The 19,656-nt window shown below is 36.7% G+C and overlaps 1 protein-coding gene across 10 annotated transcripts in view; it reads right to left on the reverse strand.

The window, feature by feature from the left end:
* LOC122812189 (adhesion G protein-coupled receptor L1-like) overlaps nt 1-19,656 on the reverse strand; it is a 3,245,860-nt gene that overhangs the window by 62,844 nt on the left and 3,163,360 nt on the right. For all 10 annotated transcript variants that reach the window (XM_044084524.1, XM_044084517.1, XM_044084518.1 and 7 more), the window contains one exon: nt 15,602-15,730. In XM_044084524.1, the coding sequence (XP_043940459.1) occupies nt 15,602-15,730 (129 nt within the window). The remainder of the gene's footprint in view (nt 1-15,601; nt 15,731-19,656) is intronic.

Here is a 19,656-nt window from a genome sequence, read left to right on the forward strand (position 1 = left end):
AGATATGTTTTTGCAGCCCTGTAATAGATATAGGAGTTATATTAAGGATTGTAGTTTCCCAAGAAAAAGTGTTTTTTTTTTTTCATAGTCCATCTTTTCAAGTTGGATCCTAAGGGAGCACCATAATTTGTAAATGTTTTTGCAGCTCCAAAAGATGTGGAGAATGTTAGCATTTATGAAGGAGCAGAATGGACAGGATAGAATTTTGTTGTACCCGAATGGCTGGAGTATAGTAAGAATTATTTATCATGAGTTGTGCATATATTAAGTTCTAAAAGGAGTTAAATTTAAAGTGTTACATATTGCATCATAGTTGGATTCAATTGAGATTTTGTCATTTAATTCATCCCAATACTTGGAGTGGGGGAGTGATGATTGGTATTGAGTACTTAACAATAGTTTGCATGCTTAGGAAATCATTTTAGTTCTGAGAGATAACGTTTTAATGATTGTTTGGGTTGTTTTTATCCCCTGTTCATCAATTCTAGTGTTGGAGTATTTGAGTATTATTAGTGATTTAAGTTGCCTAAGTAAAGAATTATAATTACTTGGTGCCCCTAGTTGGGTATGTAGTGCTGCAATAATTTAATTATTTGGGTGATAAATTTGCTTTTTTTTTTTTTTTTATTAGGGGAATTTGGTTAAGGTCAGGGGTTAGGTATATAGGTTGAAGAAGAAAATCAGGAAAGAGGTGAAGTTCAGAGGTGATTAGTGATTGAAAAATATTTATTTTATTTTTGATTGTGGGGTGGAGTTTGATAGTGAGGCTATTTTTTTGGATTTATATAAGGAATAGAGTTGGGGTTTATCTTGAGAGATGATAAATGGCTATGCCAGATTTTCACTTAGGGTGGAGTCCATGTATGGGAGGCTGAATCATAGCTTGAGACCTGAATCAGTCGGCTTGCATTGATTATATTATAGTAGAGGTTAAAGTCAGGAAGTCCTATACCACCTTTCTCTTTTGGTATTATGAGCTTTTTATAGCATATTCCGGTTGCCTTTGGAAACCAAATAAATTTAGAGAGGGTAGTTTCCATTTTGCCAAAGACATTTTTAGGTATGTTTAGGTTTATAGAATTTAGATGGAATAATATCCTAGGTAAGACATTCATTTTTATGATGGCTGTGTTTGACAGTAAAGATAGATTGATATTCTTCCATCTAGTTAGGTCTTGTTCGATTTTCTCCCAAGCTTTTTGCAAGTTGGCCTTCATTAGTTCTTGGTGGGTATGTGTAAAGTTTATCCACAAGTACTTTAATGTGTAATTAACTGGTATGACAGTAGAGGGAAAATAGGATTCTAAGTGTTTGTAGGGATTTAATGGAAAGATAGATGATTTTGAGGGGTTCATTTTGTAATTTGCTGTGTTTGAGAAATAGTTTATTGACTTATGAATTTTGTGCAAATCTGTGTTTGGCAATTGAAAATATATGTTTAAATCATCTGCGAAGACTGAATATTTTATTTCTGTGTTGTAGAGTTTGGGAGCATGATGATACATCTTTAGGGCAATTAAGAGTAGAAGAGATTCAAGATAGAGGTTGAAGAGATACGGCAAAAGGGGACATCCCTGTTTGATTCCATTGCTTATTCTGATGGGTTGGGATAATGTTCTTTTTATATAGAGAGTGATGGTGGCATTGTTATATAGCATTATTATGATGCCAATAAAGGATTTGGGGAAATTAAAGTATGACATAGTTAAGTATAAAAACTTTAGGTCTACATTTTCGAAAGCTTTAGTGGTATCAAGTGTAAGAGCGTATCTAGGGTGTTTATCCTTTATCAGTAGTGCCATTATGCTATCTAGTGTGAGAGTTTTATCACAAAGCTGTTTTTGCTGCATGAATCTGAGTTGTTCAGGGGATATTATTGTTGTCAGAACTTTTTGCATTCGTTGTGCCAAGATGGAGGTTAGTATTTTTATAGCAAAATTTATGAGTGCAATGGATCTGTAGCTAAGAGGATTAGTTTTGTCAGAGTGTGGTTTTAAAATGAGGATTGTTTTTGAATTGTTGATGTATTTGTCTGTGATCCCATGGAGGATAATATAATTATAGAGTTTAAGGAGAATTTTGACAAGTTGCTAGCTGAATGTTTGGTAAAATTCAGCAATGAAACCATCGGGACCTGGCATTTTGTTAGATTTAAGCTTTTTTGTTGCAAGCTTTATTTTGTCAGGTGTAAGAGGGCTAGCAAGTAGGTTGTAGTGTGAGTCATTGATATGGGGAAAGGTTAAATTATTTAAGAAGTTTTTGTATGAGTCTAGGGGAGTTTGATTTTGGGGATTATAGATATCCCTGTAAATTTTGGTAGTTGATTATGTCTGTGTTATTATATAGGTATTTGCCTTTGTAGATTATTTCTGAAATTTGTGGACCTTCTTTAATATTGATTAGTCTGGCCAACATTCTATAAGGAATTTGAGCCCATTCTGAGTATCTGTAGAAGAGTTTTAACTCAACTAACGATTGATTCTGCATATGGAGTGTATATAGTTTCTTTTGGGTCTCCCAGATTTTTTCCTCTAGGGCAGAGGAATAGCTGTTTTGGAGCTTTAGTTTGAATTCTTTAAGTTAGCTCTCAAGAGCTATTATCTGTTCTTGGTCACATTTTTTATAGAAAAAAGCTTTCTGGATGAGGATACCCCTAATAACTGCTTTGGCTGCTGCCCATTGTATTTCATATGGTATAGAGCTGGAGGACGACTCGCGGTCCAGTTGTGAAAGAAGTAGGTTTATTTCCTTTGTGACATCCTCTTTTTTTAGGAGATTGTTATTTAGTGACCAGTTAGCAGAACTTTGATTAATATTGTTTTGATGTGTTGGGTTGATCTTTACGGAGATCTTAGAGTGATCCAAGATTGTTCTCATTTCTAAAACAAAGTTACGGATTTTATTTGAAAAGATAGATGAAATTAGAAAGAAATCAGTTCTGGACCAAACTTTATGTGATGCAGAAAGATATGTATATTTGTTAGCCAATCTATCATGATCAAAGACTAGGTAAGGGTCAATTACGTTGAAGTTGTATATTAGGTCTTGTAAGGATGAGGTAAGTTGGGGTGATTGTTTTCTACATTTGAACTGTCATTTGAGGGATCTGTAATTCCCCCCAATTATATGGTAGTGGTTTGGGAATTGTAGTAATAAATTGTAGATTTCATATATAAAAAGAAGTTGGTTGGCACAGGGGCTGTAGATATTGAGAAACAGGATATCATTGTTTACATGTGGGTAGGAACAGGTAAAATAACACCAACGGCCATTGGCATCTGACTTAATGTTTAAGATTTCCCTTGGGAAGGATTTTTTTTTATTAATATAGCAGTACCTCTTCTTGATGCAAGGTTATTTCCAGCTGACACAATCTGTTTGATCCAGTTTCTTTCCCTATCTTTGTCCCATTGGTCATTAGTTAGATGGGTTTCTTGCAGAAAGAGAATGTCGGTTTTGCTTTGGTAATATAAATGCATGAACAAATTATTTTCCTTTTTGTCATGAAGACCACTGATGTTCCAAGAGTCTGTTGTAGTCATTTATAGTGTAAAGTATGGGATATGGGACTGAGTTTCATGTGATTTGAAGTGTAATAAATGTTGAAAGTATTGCTTGAATTATTTTTAATAAGTGACATGTTAAAAGTAAGATTTATTGCAGTATATTGGGTGGCATCCATGCATCTGACAATTAACTGAGTGCTTAACCACTAATCTCCCTGTAGTAGAATGTAACAGTATTGGTGGGTGGGAAAGTTTTTGGTGCAAGTTGTGTAGACTGTGTGTAGTACAAAATTATTAGGTTGCAGGGAGATATAAATAAAGCTAATCCAAGTGTTCCAAGTGTCAACAGACATTACGCAGCTCACTCCTCTAGCTGCTCCTTTTATGCAATTTAACTGAGAGCCAGGAAGCATTTAAGTTACGTCTTCATTCTGACTGTGTATACAGAATGCCAGAATGGTTAAATTAAGCAGTTACGTATTGTGCTGTACTATTGGTTATGATGCAGTAAAGCAGCCGTATGCTATTGTATAGTTATTATCCTATGTAAGAGTGTGAGGTGGCATGTTACTGGAGGGGTTACCATTATGTTTGTGGGATATATGTGTAGTTGTGTTTACAGAATATCATCTTGTACACAGCTTGGGAAGAATATTTTAACTGTGTTTTTTAACCGAGTGAAAGGGGCTGGAATTAGGTATTATGTACATTCACTTATAACAGAGAAAACAGTGGTGTAGGTAACATTCATTAACATTCGTATTGAGTAATAACAAGGTTAAACAACAATAATCATATCAGTATAAGGTAGTTCCATGCATAAAATAATTTTAAGCAGTAGGTTCATTGTATAATACTAACAGTCAAGGTCAGATGTCGGGAACAAATATATGCTGATTATGCAAAAATAGGCTAATTCCCTATATGCAGTAATCCTGGTCCAAAAATGGCTTGGTTGCTAGAGCTGGTACTGTAGTGTAAACAGAGAAGTGGGTGTTAACAGTTAATACCTTTTCTGACTTCTTGGCATCTACTTGCATGTTAAAATAGAAAGCATTTTTAAGTATCTGGTTTTGCTTATTTAACATTAATTGTTAAAGTGAGGAAGTTTTCTTACAGTTTATTTGGAGTTCGCTGTTGTTACATTGCGAGATGGAGTAGGGATGCTTCATTTCCTGTTAAGATAAGGAGAGTACTCTTCCAAGTTCGCTGCTACCCTTCCCAGCAATGCTTTGCTGCACTTTGTAGTTTAAGGGGGGCTTGAGCTCTTGATGTTGAGCGAATGTAATAGGAAAACTTCTTGAGTTAAGAGAACTTCAAAATGGGACTGGACATGTATACAACAACCAGGTATTTAGGATAAATATTGATTTTATTTTTGTTCGTCTTACATGGTTTCACTTGCGTTTACCACATATTATGCTGGTGAAAAGCAGTATATTTGTGAGGTTCTTCGTAAGCAGCAGCATCCTCTGTTTAAGTGCCATGCAAAATGCAAAACTGTTTTAGTAATGGAGCATAGATTTGTCTCAAAGATTTAGTTTCAATTGAATATTTTTGGAGTATTAGTGTTTGTTGGCAGTGTAAATTAACACAGGAAGCTCATGCTTCAGAATAGATGGCGTTTACAGCAGTGGATTTATTTGGCACCAAATCAGGTCTTGAAATACAATAACTTGGTGGGTGAAAGGAGTGACTGTAAGGCCATTACACGCTGTTTCCACAAATATTTATGAAACAAGTTGTTTTCAGGTAGTCACTTTCTTAATTATAGCCTTTATGGGTTGGGCAGTTCGTCAAAGGCTTTGCTGAAGGCTGTCTTTGCTTCTTCCGTTGATTGGGCCTGGAATTTTTGGTTGTTGTGTTGGAAGGACAACATTGCTGGATAATGCATCTGAAAGCATATTTTTTTGTTGATTAAGTACTGACAATATAAAGTTGGAGCTTGTCTCTCTAATTTTATGGGTAGTGTAAGGTCTTGAGAGACAGATATTTTATGACCTCTTCATGATATTGATCTTTTTTGCCTCGCAGTGGCTAGTATGGCAGTGACACGAGCAGCATTTAATATTTTTATGTATATTTGCCTTAGGTTGGATTCTACTTGTGCTTTGTGTAGCAACCTGTAAGCTCGCTCGATGGTTACTTCTTTAATTAGGTTTTTGTTGTCAGATATGGTGTCGAAGATTTCTTTCAAGATGACAGGTAATTGTGAGTGATCAAACTTTTCAGGTACACCTCTTACTATAACATTGTTTCTTCTGCTGTGTGCTTCTTAAGCAGTTTTTTTTAGCTGTAAGCCATTTATTACTTTTTCATTTGACTTGTTTTTTTAGCTGCAGGTCCTCTATGTTGGCTGTATTTTTCATGATGTTTCTGTTAGTGAGATTGAGTCTAGCCACTAACTGATCCAGATTTGTTCCAAAGGGATTTAGTTTTAACAAAATGCTTTTTATGTCATTTTGGAGAGGTTGTAAGGCTGTTTTCAGGTCTTCAATTGTGTATGTTGACTCAGTTTTAGATCTTAAAGCTAGCTTATTAGTTTCTTGTTGCACTTTAGTAGTTTTCTGCCTTGTGGATGTTGTGTCCTTTTCTGGGAAAGCGATGGAGGATAATTTGTTTTTTATGGTTTGAGCATTCACCGGTTCTTGCTGGTTGGTCATTTCTTTATTATTTGTTTTCCTCTTGTAGGTTTATTTTGTTGTTTTCTTTTTCAGGACTCGGTCTTCCAGAGAGGGGCCCAGCAACACACGGCTGCAATCACCACAACCGTTGCTGGAACAGTAAGTTATGTAAAAGTTGTGAATACATGCTAAAATAAAGTTGTAGCTGATTTACGTCATAACAGTTTGCTTCAGAGAGTAATTAGAAGACAAAACTGATGCTCGATGAAGGTTTTACTTAGTGGATGTAATTTGTAGTTGAAGGAGCAGCAGGGAATACGTGCTTAATGCTCCGTGATCATCTTGGAATCGACCTATTGGTTACTTTAACTCACTTCACTATTACATGTTTGAGCACATCCACCAATGTTGTCATGACCTGTAAGATAGCCATAAAATATGTTATACTAGTTCTTTCCTAGCTGCTAACAAATACTTAAATGAGAGTTTTTTTATGGATAGTAACTACATTTTTTAAGTTATGTACATTTATTTAGCTTTTCTTTCCCCTCTTAAGGAGGTATATCTTATAGTATGAGTCACTATTAGATGTGCTACACAGGGCGGTACATAACAGGCACATAGATTGACTGTGCTTATTTGCAATCCCCTTTCTGACTGGTGATGTCACAACCACGACTCTTCTCTGTGTATTTTTAGACAGAGGTTTTTGAAAGTGTTATGTTAAAAGTTTAATGCAATATGTTGACTTAAAAGCAAAAGCTTTGAATTTACTTTCACTTCTAACTCTTCTGTGTCTCGAGCTGGAAAGAGTTTGTCATTTTATTGCTAGTTTACAATGATAGTTTGACTGCATAATAGTAATAAAAAGTCCTGGTAGAATTTACATTCCAGACTTTAATCCTGTGAATCATAAAATTCAAACTAATCTTATTAAAAAATTGGCCTGGAATGTGACGGGATTAAAAGTCTCTGTCAAACAATGTTGTGTCTTAGGGAAGCTGAAGGAACTTCATGAGTCTGATTTATGTATTTATTTATTTTCACAAGAAAGAAAGATTACAACACAGAAATTTTCTAAATTAAAGTCACATTGGAAGGATTTCATATTGCAATTGTGTAAGCTATGCGTGGCGGCAGATGGGACAGGGAGATGGAATATTCATAAAGTTTTCACAATGGCTCCCTCTTGTATATCATAGATTTGTAACTTTGAGCACCAGAATCATGTTAAAATAATTATGATAATATAGAAGAACAGTGAAAGTTGAACATCACCGTTCTTCTTTAAAGATGGTTTTGCAGGGAGGCTAGTACCCCTGAATGCTCCATTGTGGAAGCCAAGGCGATCACACCTCCTGAACATGTATATACTGAGGTTGAGATCTCCAAAAAACTGAGAAAAGGGAATATTCAGAGAAATGTCAGTCTTCAACTTGGTATACCTATGTCCGCATTTCGCTCATTCAGTGTCACTATTCCACGACTCACACCAATGAGTCTCAGAATTATTAATAATCGCTACTGCTCATAGCAAGTTGCACTTTATTATTATTTGGGAATTTTTATGGTCCTTAAACAGAAAACCATTCAATTTTTGATACCTTTAGGAATGCCTAAAAAAGTAGAAGTTTGACACACCTCTGTTGTTGTAGAAGAAAGATTTCATTGTGTTTCTTAGTCCAATTTTAGAGAACATACAACTGAAATGGGCATAGTTGAACAAGCACAGGAAGCGTTCTCTACCACTAGCATGAATTTTTTTTGGTCGAACTTTGAAGAATTCATGCTGTAGATAAACAGGGGTTACTAGATGAACTGATTTAAGTTTGAATATTTCAGTGATGCTCACCAGTGTTAAGTAGAAATGCATTCCACTGCATATGCCTGTCCACAATCCTACCCCTGCACACTGATGTCTGTCTGATGATTCTCTGTTTCCATTATGGGGCTATCAAACAATGAAAACACTTGCGCTCCCCTTTACAACAGGCAGGTGGAAAATGGCTGTCCAAATTCTACTTGCTTTTGGATGGGTGGCCTCTCAGCACCTTGTCCATTAATCAAACCTAAATCATTATAACAGAGACAGGAGTTTTGTTATCCCTTTTTTCCATAAAGCTGGATCAAGTTGTGTATTTTAAAATTAAATCTCATTACCAGAGAATTCTAGTGGCTTATAATGACCCTTGAAAATAAGGAGCTGAAAATAAATGTGCCATACATAGGGAAGCATTATGTTTGACTCTATACAACCAAAACAATAATCACCTATGCTGATAGCATTTATAGCATTACTTCCAATCTTTCTAAGTGGACTTATTATATATGTGCAGCAAAACTCTTATTAAACAGCAGAATATGCTTTTAGATGTTGCAAAACTTCTGTGCAGATGACTGCACCAACACAGCTGCACTGACATTAATGAGTTATGAAACAAAATAAAACAGACATTTAGTGATAGCTTTGATCCTTGCAAAAACTAATAATACATAATGACATTTTATGGGCTATCAGCTGATGTACTTCCCACTTTGATCTCTCTCAGCTATTGAATTTTCATTCACTGCAAATGCCCTAGAATTTTTAGCCCCCCCCCCCCCGTACTATCACTTGGATGTGCATACACCAGTGACATAGAGAGATGAAGCCATAACTTTGGCCCAGGTAACCCAAGTTCAAATAGCAGCTCAGGCACTTAATGGTGCAGACTGGGAGGATGGATGTCTCCATTTGGGGATGCATACATGCACTCAGATACACCCTCAACTTTGGTGCCTGGTGGAGCATATGGGTGCCTAGATGTGCTATTCTCTGGAGGTAAGGCTGTGGCTATGTTACCACAAAAGCAAGACAATATGTTAGGCATGTCCAATGTATGCCTTTCCCTGGGAAGGGATAGATGCATGCAAAGGGCAGGACCTTAGGGATAAGAAATACTCCTCTGCAGTATTCAGCTGCAGGGAGCCAACAATTTTACAGAAAAGAATGTTATGACTTGGAAGTGATGCATACACACAGTGGAACACACGCACACCCACACAACGAACAGATGAAATAGGCATGGCATTACTGCAAAGGGTTTTATCGGGGGGTGCCTGGGTGAGATATTTTTCATTGGACTAGTCTACTTCCCCTACCTTTTATTTATATATTTATTACAATTTTGTTGATCCAGTAAGCTGCACTGCTCCAAGACTCCTTAGGGGGATAGGCTGGAACTGCAAGCTCAATAAACATTTAAGTTAGTTGCACGTAACAATGATCCCATAACAACTGAGTGCTGCAAGACAATAAATGCAGCATTCACTGAAAACAGATGCAAGTGCTTCATTATTTATTTCATTAGTTTATGTACTTTGTACAGACTTAGACACAGATGCAAATTCTTCATAACAGTTTAGACAGTCCTGATTGAGTAGTTTCTATATGTTAGGACAATGTTGGACTCGATGGTATGCATGATAAGGCAGCATTCCTGCAAGTGAATATCTTTTCAGGTAATTGTAAAGCATGCAATGTAACTGCTTCTCTACAGGTTGGCAAGATTCTATTCCCTGAGTGTCTGTTACCCATGTTGCAAGACACGAAGAACAGAATATTTATTACCGATCTCCACAGGAGCTCACTGGGAAAGCGATTTCTAGGTGTGCACTGCTGCTCATTTATCTCTAATACATAAAACAAGAAGGCTTGGGGTTTTGTTCTGATGCTTTAATACATACAAAAGTTTTGGGTTGTGGGAGGCTTGTCCCACACATCAGGGGTGTAGAGGTGACCTGTCTCCCTGCAAAAAAAAAACACTTAGAAATGTTCACCCTTTTATATTTTCAGCTATTTGTTTTCATTTTTTTAGGTCCTCTGTTTTTTGTCATTTGAAATTTAGTACTGGAACTGCATACAACAGTATGTCTTGCCTTTAACATGGTTTATTTGTTTTTATTAAATATACTACTGGGATAAGATTTTGTAAATCCTTTTGTCAGCTATTCCAAAGGATAAATGCCCAGAATGCCTTTTTCTCCATTTTAAATTTATGAAGTCATTTTAATGATCTCATCAGTCTGTATATCTGACTACTCATGATGGAAAATATGTTTCCAGGAAGGTTAAAAGACGCCTACATGGATCTTTGTGTGTATGTCTGTTTTGTGTGTGTGTGTGTGTGTGTGTGTGTGTGTGTGCGTGTGTGTGTGTGTGTGTGTGTGTGTGTGTGTGTGTGTGTGTGTGTGTGTGTGTGTGTGTGTGTGTACGATGTACATAACTAAAATTCATGGTGTCTGTCTGATAATGACAATCAGTCCATAGGGCATGGCCCTGCTGGGTAAAGCCAAACTCATGGGTTGCAACAGATTTACAGTTCTAAGTCAATGCTAATTCTCAGTTTGCTAAAATCATCATTATACAGAGGATCACCATATAAAAAGAAAGAGGACTATAGTGAACTATGCTATTGCTTGTTGCACTTGAGGGGAGAGGAAATATTTAGCTCACATAGTTATCAAAAAGTCGTGTGATTTTAATTAATAAACAAAATTTATGATACACAATGTTTTATTTAGTAAGAAATTGTTATGATACACATCACATGTTTAATGGTAAAGAAACCAAATTACAATATGTTTTCAGATACCTCATCAGTAGAGTGAGTAACTTGAGTTTGTAACACCTTATTTATTTACATCGCTTTGTTCTTAAAAAGCTTTGCCTAAGTAAAGACATTGCTGTAACAAGGGCACCAATTTACAGGTGGAAATAATGTATTCAACAATATTTAAACAGATGACATGTCATGCCTAGTACAGAAGTACTGTTCTGGAGTACTGGACAGTGATAGCTGAGGCATGGGTTTGTCTTATGTCACCTGCTGGGATGCAAAGGAAGGTGTGGTCCCAGTAAAGATCTAAGAGCTACTTCAAAAATTATCATTTTAAACAGACATTAGTCAACAGAAAGATATTGTGCATGTGCTTGCCACTTTGACCTTAAAAACCAATGTTTTGAATTCCTTGTTTCAGCCACAGTTTTTCCCTTGACAGGTAAGGGATGGCCATTAATGGATACTTGCATTAACCCTTCTCAAGGCAATGTTGCTGATAATGAGCTGCTTTTGAAACGAGATCACAGACCAGTCAATAAATGATGAGTCCAGTACTGATTTCAGTGGGTTTTAGTGTAATAAACTGCATGGTATCAAAGCAGGATATATCACAAATGCTTAACATATTCAAACTTGTATACAATGTTCTCTGAAGACAAGGATTTGCATCAGCAGATAACCAGCGTAATTCATGATATGTCTTTTTCGGTATTCAGGTGATCTCTATCACTTATGGATTATTCTTTTTAAAATATTCTTATTGTCTTTCATTGCACAGTAAATAATGCACCTTCATTAACTGACTAGTCATTGTACTTGTGTATTATATATACAGTCTGTTTAACTGAGTCTATATTATATAAGCGAACACAATGAATTGCGAACGCTATATAATTGACCCACAATCCCCGAAAACCCAAAATGTTGAACACATGGATCAGCGATTTTTTTCCCAGGGAAAAAAATTGCTGATCCATTTAAAAAAAAAAAATCAAAACACAAAATAAAGTGGGGGGCTTTGCCCCACACCCCCCTACTTAAATATACCAACTCGGAGATCACACCACAGTGGAGGAAATGGCCAAGTCCCTAAAACGGCCCAGTGATTTTTTTCCCTAGGAAAAAAATCTCTGTTTCATGCGTTCGGTATTTTGCCATTTCGCATAATGACGTTCGACTAAACAGCGTTCGCAATTCATTCGTTCACTAAAATAATAGGAACCTGTTTAACTTGGATGTCAGGAACTTTCCTCCCAGAACTCCATTGAAAATGGAGTCACCCTAGATGGACATTCCTAGTCGTCAAATGTAACTCAATAAATAAGTAAATAGGTAGGATAACTTAGTAAATAAATTAGTCTGTTTATTATAGCCATAAATCTCTGAGGAGTAGTTATTGTAGAAGTAATTCATAATATCTGGGTTATATCTACCTGACTGTGTCAAGGCATGGCCAGAAATTACAAAACAATGGCTTCATAGGTCCACAGGTTCATATCTTGGTACTAGGCTATCGGCCCTAGGGCCTATATAAGCCTAGCCATAACAATTCCCTGGCTATTTCTTCCCACACTATTTACTGTCTAGCAGGGCAACTGACATGATCCACAGGGTGAATTTCCTTTCTCCCATCCAATTGTCAAGGTTCCTTTTGAAGAGGGCCAAAGAGACACTCTGCTTAACATGTATGGGCAGTCTATTCCAGAGTCTGGGGAGTCTCTGGGTCAGGAACCTATCCCTCCAGCATGTTTTGTTTATTGTGATGACAAGGTTTAGATCCCTGGAGCATGTGGCTTTGAGGGATTGGGATTTCTTTAAGTGTAGCATGTCCAACAGATCTGGGTTTGACATGGCCTTGTATGTTAAGCAGAGATCGTCACTGAGTAGACGATATGCGACAGAGTATAGGTGGAGTTTTTTAAGGCGGTCAGCATAGGGCATCTGCTTTAGGCTTGTGATTCTTTTAGTGAGGCATTTCTGTGGCCTTTCCAGTTGTTACACATATCTTGAGAGGTACATACCAAATGGGGAGTTGTATTCTATAATGGGTCTAATGAGGGAAGAATAAAGTGGGACAATGACCTCCTTTTTTCTGGATGAAAACCCCTTAGTGATGAGGTGTGCCACATAGAAGGATTTCCTGACTGTTGTGGCGATGTGGTTATCAAAGGTGAGACCACTGTCCACCTGTGTCCTTAAGTCTCTTATCACACTTTTGGTGTTTAGTGTACTGCCACTTATGTGGTAATTCATGGGTACATGTTTTTTCCCAAAGGGGATAACTATACATTTCTTGGCAGTGAGCTTGAGCCCATGGCTCTGGCACCAAGGCCCTTTTGTTGAGTATCCACATCATTTTGAGATTCAATAATGGCTCCCAGTTTGCAGTCATCTGTGAACTTTGTCAGCCAGAGTCCCTTAGTGTTGGTCTGTACTTCAGAGAAGTAGATGCCAAACAAGAGTGGTCCCAGGACTGAACCCTGAGGTACTCCACTTGTCACTTGTCTGGAGCTGGATTTGGAGTTAGCTACTTTTACACTGTGGGTTCTGTCAGTAAGCCAGTTGGCAACCCATCGAGTGATGTAGGGATTAATGCCCAGCTTAGTAAGTTTATCTATGATTCCAGAGTGGGGGATGGTATCAAAGGCCTTGGCGAGGTCCAGATAGGCTGTGTGGACTGCCTTACCCTTGTCCACGGCTCTGGAGACTGATTCGAAGAAGTCGATCAGGTTCTGGAGACAAGATCGGCCCTTCACTAACCAAAACTGTGTGGGGTCCAGTGTTTGAAGGTTGCCAATGACTTTGTTTATAATTTCCATGATAATAAGGTCCATGGCCTTGCAGATGAGGCTCATCAGACTGATGGGGCAGTAGTTCCCAGGATCCAAGGTGGATCCCCCCTTGTGGAGTGGGATAACTGTAGCTGTGCACCACTCAGTGGACATGAAGCCTGAGGTGAGGCTATGATTAAACATGACACTTAGGTGAGGTGCCAGTTCATTTTGTAGTTCATGTAGTACACAGCCCAGGATGTCATCTGGTCCCATGGATGCTGTATTCTTAGCTTTGGAGAGTTTTTTTACCTGTGTGGCCATTATTACCTGAATTTGGCAATCTTCCGGTATTAAGATGAGCCATTTAGGGAGTGAGAGGGGGGGTGAAGTTGGCACTGAATCAATCCGCCAGGATATTGGCAATATCCTTGGGATCCGTATATTTAATGCCATTCTGTTGTAGCTCAGAGCGGATCTGAGCATTGCCATTTAGATTCTTGACATAGTTATAGAATGCCTTGTGGTTGTCTTTGGAATCTTTGGCGATTTTATTTTTGTAACTAGCTTTGGAGGATTTTATGAGGGATCTCAGCTTCTTACTGAGGCTGGTAAGGGAGATTTTTGCATCTTGGAATTTTCCTCTTTTCAGCAACAGTTTCTTCCTTTTGTTGTAAAGTTTGTTTATGGCAGGGGACCACCAGATTGGCTTCATTTTTTTGGAGAAGAACATCTTGGTTCTATTTGGGATGGCACGATTCATGCATGAGTGGATGTGCTCGTACAGTGCCATAGTACAGAACTCAGCAGTCAAACTTTCAGTTCCTGTCTGCATGGGTGTCATGATGTTTGTCACTTCTGAATTGAGTAGCATGAAGATGGCTTTGGAGAAGTTTTTTATGGAGGTTTCCTTACTGGGGGGTGGAGGTGGGATGTGGATGTTAAGGATGATTAGCTTATGGTCTGACCTGACCAACGAGGGTGTGACCATAGGTGTGGAGCATCGATTTCCCATGTTGGTAATGACCAGGTCTAGGATACTGGAGCTCCTGGTGGGACAGTGGATTAGTTGATCCAGGGCTTTGGAATTTATGAATTCCAAGAACCATTGGGCAAAGGTGTTGGTACACGAGTAGTTTTCCCAGTTAATGGTAGGGTAGTTGAAGTCACCCAGTATTAGGGTGTTTGGTTGTATCTTAATATTTTCCAGTATGTTTAGAAAGGTGTAGTGAGGATCTTGGAGAATGGTGGGGGATCTGTAGCAAGCTACAATTTGGATTGCAGTCTTACCTAGTGTTAGTTGCACCTGGAGAATTTCAGATGCATTGTGTTGGGTAACTAGCCTGGTGGTGTGAATATCCTTGGTGAATATGGACATTCCTTCACCTTTAGTGTTTTGATCCTGGTTTGGTGGCCGAAGTGTGGTAAGAGTTGTATCCTGGTATTGCAGGGGTGCCCTCTGGAGCCTTGAACCAGGTCTCAGAAACTGCACAGATATCAATGTTCTCCATTTTTAGGAGTGTCTCGAGAGAGTGCATTTTGAGGTTTAGACTTCCTTATTAGCTTCCTTATTCATTATAGGTATCAGTGCATGTCTTTTGCTACAATTAATGCACTGATAAGGATGTGCGTGTCATTTCCTTACAAACCCCCATTTTGCTACATGTTCTCTTCGGTCCTTTGTGTTAGAATTCCCTCAGACAGATGCAGGAACACAGCAATTAGTCTTTCCTATATTTTACTGACAAACAGCTAAGTATCCGGAGTGTAAAATGCTAGGAGTAAATATGCATTAACATTTCTTCATAGAGAAATTATGCCAAAACAAATAAAGACAGTGCTGAAAACATTTAAAAGTGTAACCGTAAGTCCACTCATTCAGATATAGTAAGAGCAGTTGATAAATAAAAGTAATTAGCTATAGTAATTGTGGCAAAATAAAATAGTATATATATCAAAGGAGTCAGTGAGGAATACTTGTAACAATAAAATATTTGTTCATGAAATGGTTATCTATGCAAAGATGCTACAATGTTATAGAAAATGGAGACCCATCTTTGATTTAACTAAAGACCACCAGCACAGTATCATTCCCTTACCTGGTGAATTGAAGACAGTAGGGGAAGAAGGGTTAAAACCCACTGATTCAGTAAGCAGAGTATTATAGGGGCTGGTCCCACTACGTGTCTGTAGGACTGGGTTTGCAAGCAAGTGGTTAGCCATGGTGCCTGGAAAAAAATTGACACAGAAAACAAAAACAATTAACATAAAGGACAGTGTACCTTGTTACATGAATAAAAATTGTGCTCAAACCTGTAAAATGAAAACTATTCACTGTATAACTTTTCTTCTACCTTTGTCATCTGTCACAACTGCTTTGTCACTTAAAAACATGAATGTAAAATTCCCAGCTCACAGATTTTGACATCCTCTGTTGTATTCCAGATGTCCTAAATAATTCACACATATATCTATATACATGGAAAGAGTGTGAAAAAGAAATATAATGGCAAACATACCATTACATGCTTCATGACTGCCTGTTGTAACCATGGTCATGTTCTCTTTTAATGTACTATACTACAACATAACTCATCTTTGTGTAGTAAAGTGCAATCTCAAAGTTGATCTATTTAAGTAGCAGGGGTAGTGGGGGGCTTGCCCCCATGCTTACAGCTGGTTTAGACTGATATGGTTTATCTTTTCTTTGTTTCTGAATGTATTTCTGCTGCAATACAGTCAGTGTTGTGTCCTGTATGTTTTTTAATATTATGAAATTCAGTATTATGAGTTTTCAGTATTTTGAGCTTTCATGATTTTGAGATTCAGGATTTTGAGCTTTCAGGATTTTGAAGTGAATATATATATATATATATATATATATATATATATATATATATATATATATATATATATATATATGTATATATATATATATGTATATAATGTATGTATAATATGTATTTAATATGTAAATCAGTCTGTTTATTATAGCCATAGATCTCTGTGTAGTAGTCACTGTAGCAGTAATTCATAACATGTGGGTTATACCCAGCTGACTGTATCAAGTCTTGGCCAGAAATTACAAAACATCTTTATCCCTTACAGGTATCAAAGCAAGTCTTATGCTGGAATTAATGCATTGATATGGATGTGCATTAAGTAGGAAAAATCAAAGTCACCTAACATTAACTAGCAAAATGTCAACATCAAAACATTGAAATTGCAGACATCATCATGGCCATAAGCTTTTACCAAGAAACATCCTCAGTGCCTGAAAATTAAAAAAAAAATATTTATTGTAGGGGGGATCCCCCCCCCACTACTAATTAAATATTCTAATTCTGAGATCACACAAACACAGAGTAAGGGTATATTATCCGACCCTGGGAACTGCGCGATCACAGACACTTGCTGCATATATATATATATATATATATATATATATACATATATATATATATATATATATATATATATATATATATATATAATGTGTGTATATATATATAGATATATATGGATATATATATAGATATATATATAGATAGATATATATATATATATATATATATATATATATATATATATAGATATATATATATATATATATATATATATAGATATAGATATATATATATATATATATATATATATATATATATATATATATATAGATATATATATATATATATATATATATATATATATATATATACATATATATATATATATATATATATATAGATATATATATATATATATATATATATATATATATATAGATATATATATATATATATATATATATATATATATATATATATATATATATATATATATATATATATATATATATATATATATATATATATATATATATATATATATATATATATGCATACAAACAACTACCCATACAAATAACTCTCATACATCTAGTATTCTTATTGACTGGGTACTTGTATCTAATCCTTCCTAATATCATAACCCTGAAACTCTACCAAACACCCTGTGCAATCACTTCCCTATAAAATTGCTTAGGTTCACTTCCCACTTCTCAAAACCTCCTAAATTTATCACTTGTTGTAAACTCTCTAACTTCCATCCAGACACCTTTAATGCCTTCCTCTCTAAAGTAAACTGGAAATTCCTTACCAAACTCCCACTAGAAGAAGCTGTCCTAACTTTCAACTTCACATTCCTTAGCATCTTAGACTCATTTGTTCCCCCTCGCAAAGTCCGAATTAAGTCCACCATATCTCCATGGCTTTCAAAAGCCACTTGTACCCTTATGATAACTAGAGACAAACTATGGAAAAAAATGGTCACAAACTAAGCTCTCTGCAGACTTACAAAAATATAAAGAACTCAGAAATCTGACAAAAAAACACAAACAAAGATAAAAAGGACCCTGAACCACTGCTAGGTAGGGCTGAATAAAATCACCATACGTTTTCGTCCACAACTTCATCAGATTACACTAATACATTCAGTTAACTGCTTTTATATACTCATCCAAATTTTAAAAAACAGCCAGTAAAAACAATCATTGTACATAGAAATGCATTGAGTTACTGCCCTCTACTGACAAGGAGGATTATTACACATTAATGTCACAATTTTGCTGATCTCATTTTTAATACAGGGGCAAGTGAGATCATGTCATTTAATTTGTGGGCCTACCTAGCAGTGGTTCAGGGTGCTTTGTTTCTGCTTACTGGTTTGTTCTGCATCCTCCGTTTTTTGATTAAAGATAAAAAGGACTTCTATAACAAACCCCCCACATCCCTAAAATCTAATCTTAAAAAATTCTGGAACTCTGTTAACCAAATATTACATCCCGGTAATCTTAACTCCCCCAATCCATCCCCACACAAGACATCTGAAGAAACTGACACTATCTTCAATACCTAGTTTATCAATTCAATATCTAAGCTACAGAACCCTAACCCAAACTCCTCTACTAATAACATCTCCAACTTTTCTGAACCTACTCCTAATACTATCTCTTCTAATACCTTCTCCCTCAAACCTGTACCTACTAGCATCAAAACTCTACTCTCTACATTAAAACCATGCTCAGCATCAGCTGACATTTCTTCCATTTTTCTTCTACTAGCAGCTGACTCTCTTGCTCTCCCTGTATCTACCCTAATTAATCCCTCTGTCTCTGAATCCAAAGTCCCTTCCATCTGGAAACAATGCTGCACTCTACCTATACAAGAAGGAGGTAACTCCTCTGATATCTCTAACTTTAGACCTATCGCTATCCTCTCCCCTCTCTCTAAAGTACTAGAAAAATGTATTCATAAACAAGTTATGCAGTATCTAATAAAGGAAAATCTGCTTACACCCACTCAACACAGCTTTAGACCCAAACATAGCACCACTACAGCTCTATTATCTTTCCTCAACACACTCTCTATAGCCATGGATGACCATAAACTTATTTCTTGTCTATTCTTGGATCTCTCAAAAGCTTATGATACTGTCTCATACTCTCTTCTGCTGCACAAACTGCATAACCTCAACTTCTCCTCTGATACTGTTGCATGGTTCTCCAGCTACCTCACTGATATATCTCAATCAGTGAGATGGCACTCTGCACTTTCCCCTCCTCTCCCTGTCAAAATGGGTGTACCTCAATAGTCTATCCTTGGGCCTTTACTTTTTAATATCTTTACTAATCAGCTCTATACCTCCTGTCCTCAGTCATCTTTAGTGCAATATGCAGATGACTCTATAGTCATCACCACAGCCAACTCTCCCTCTAAGCTCTTCTCAGCTACTCAGGCATCTTTTAACTTAGTTGAAACATGGCTCTCCAACAACCAGCTCATCCTTAACATTAAAAAAACAAAGCTGTTACTCTTCCTACCTAAAAAGTTCAACAATATTAAACCCTCCTTCTCAATACAGTCCCTTAATAACACTCCCATTCAGGTAGAATCCAGTACTAAGCTCTTAGGCGTAACCATCGATGATCAGCTTAAATTTGACTTGCATGTTAATAACTGTATCAAAAAGACACATTCAAAACTAGGGCTCCTTTACCATAACAAGAAATTCCTTACCTCTGAAACCAAGATTACTCTCTCTCTCACCTACCTTCTACCCAGTGTACTGTACAATTCTCAAATTCTCACAAATC

The sequence above is a fragment of the Protopterus annectens genome, chromosome 9.part0, assembly GCF_019279795.1.
Source record: "Protopterus annectens isolate FY-2018-M chromosome 9.part0, PAN1.0, whole genome shotgun sequence".
Taxonomy (NCBI): domain Eukaryota; kingdom Metazoa; phylum Chordata; order Ceratodontiformes; family Protopteridae; genus Protopterus; species Protopterus annectens.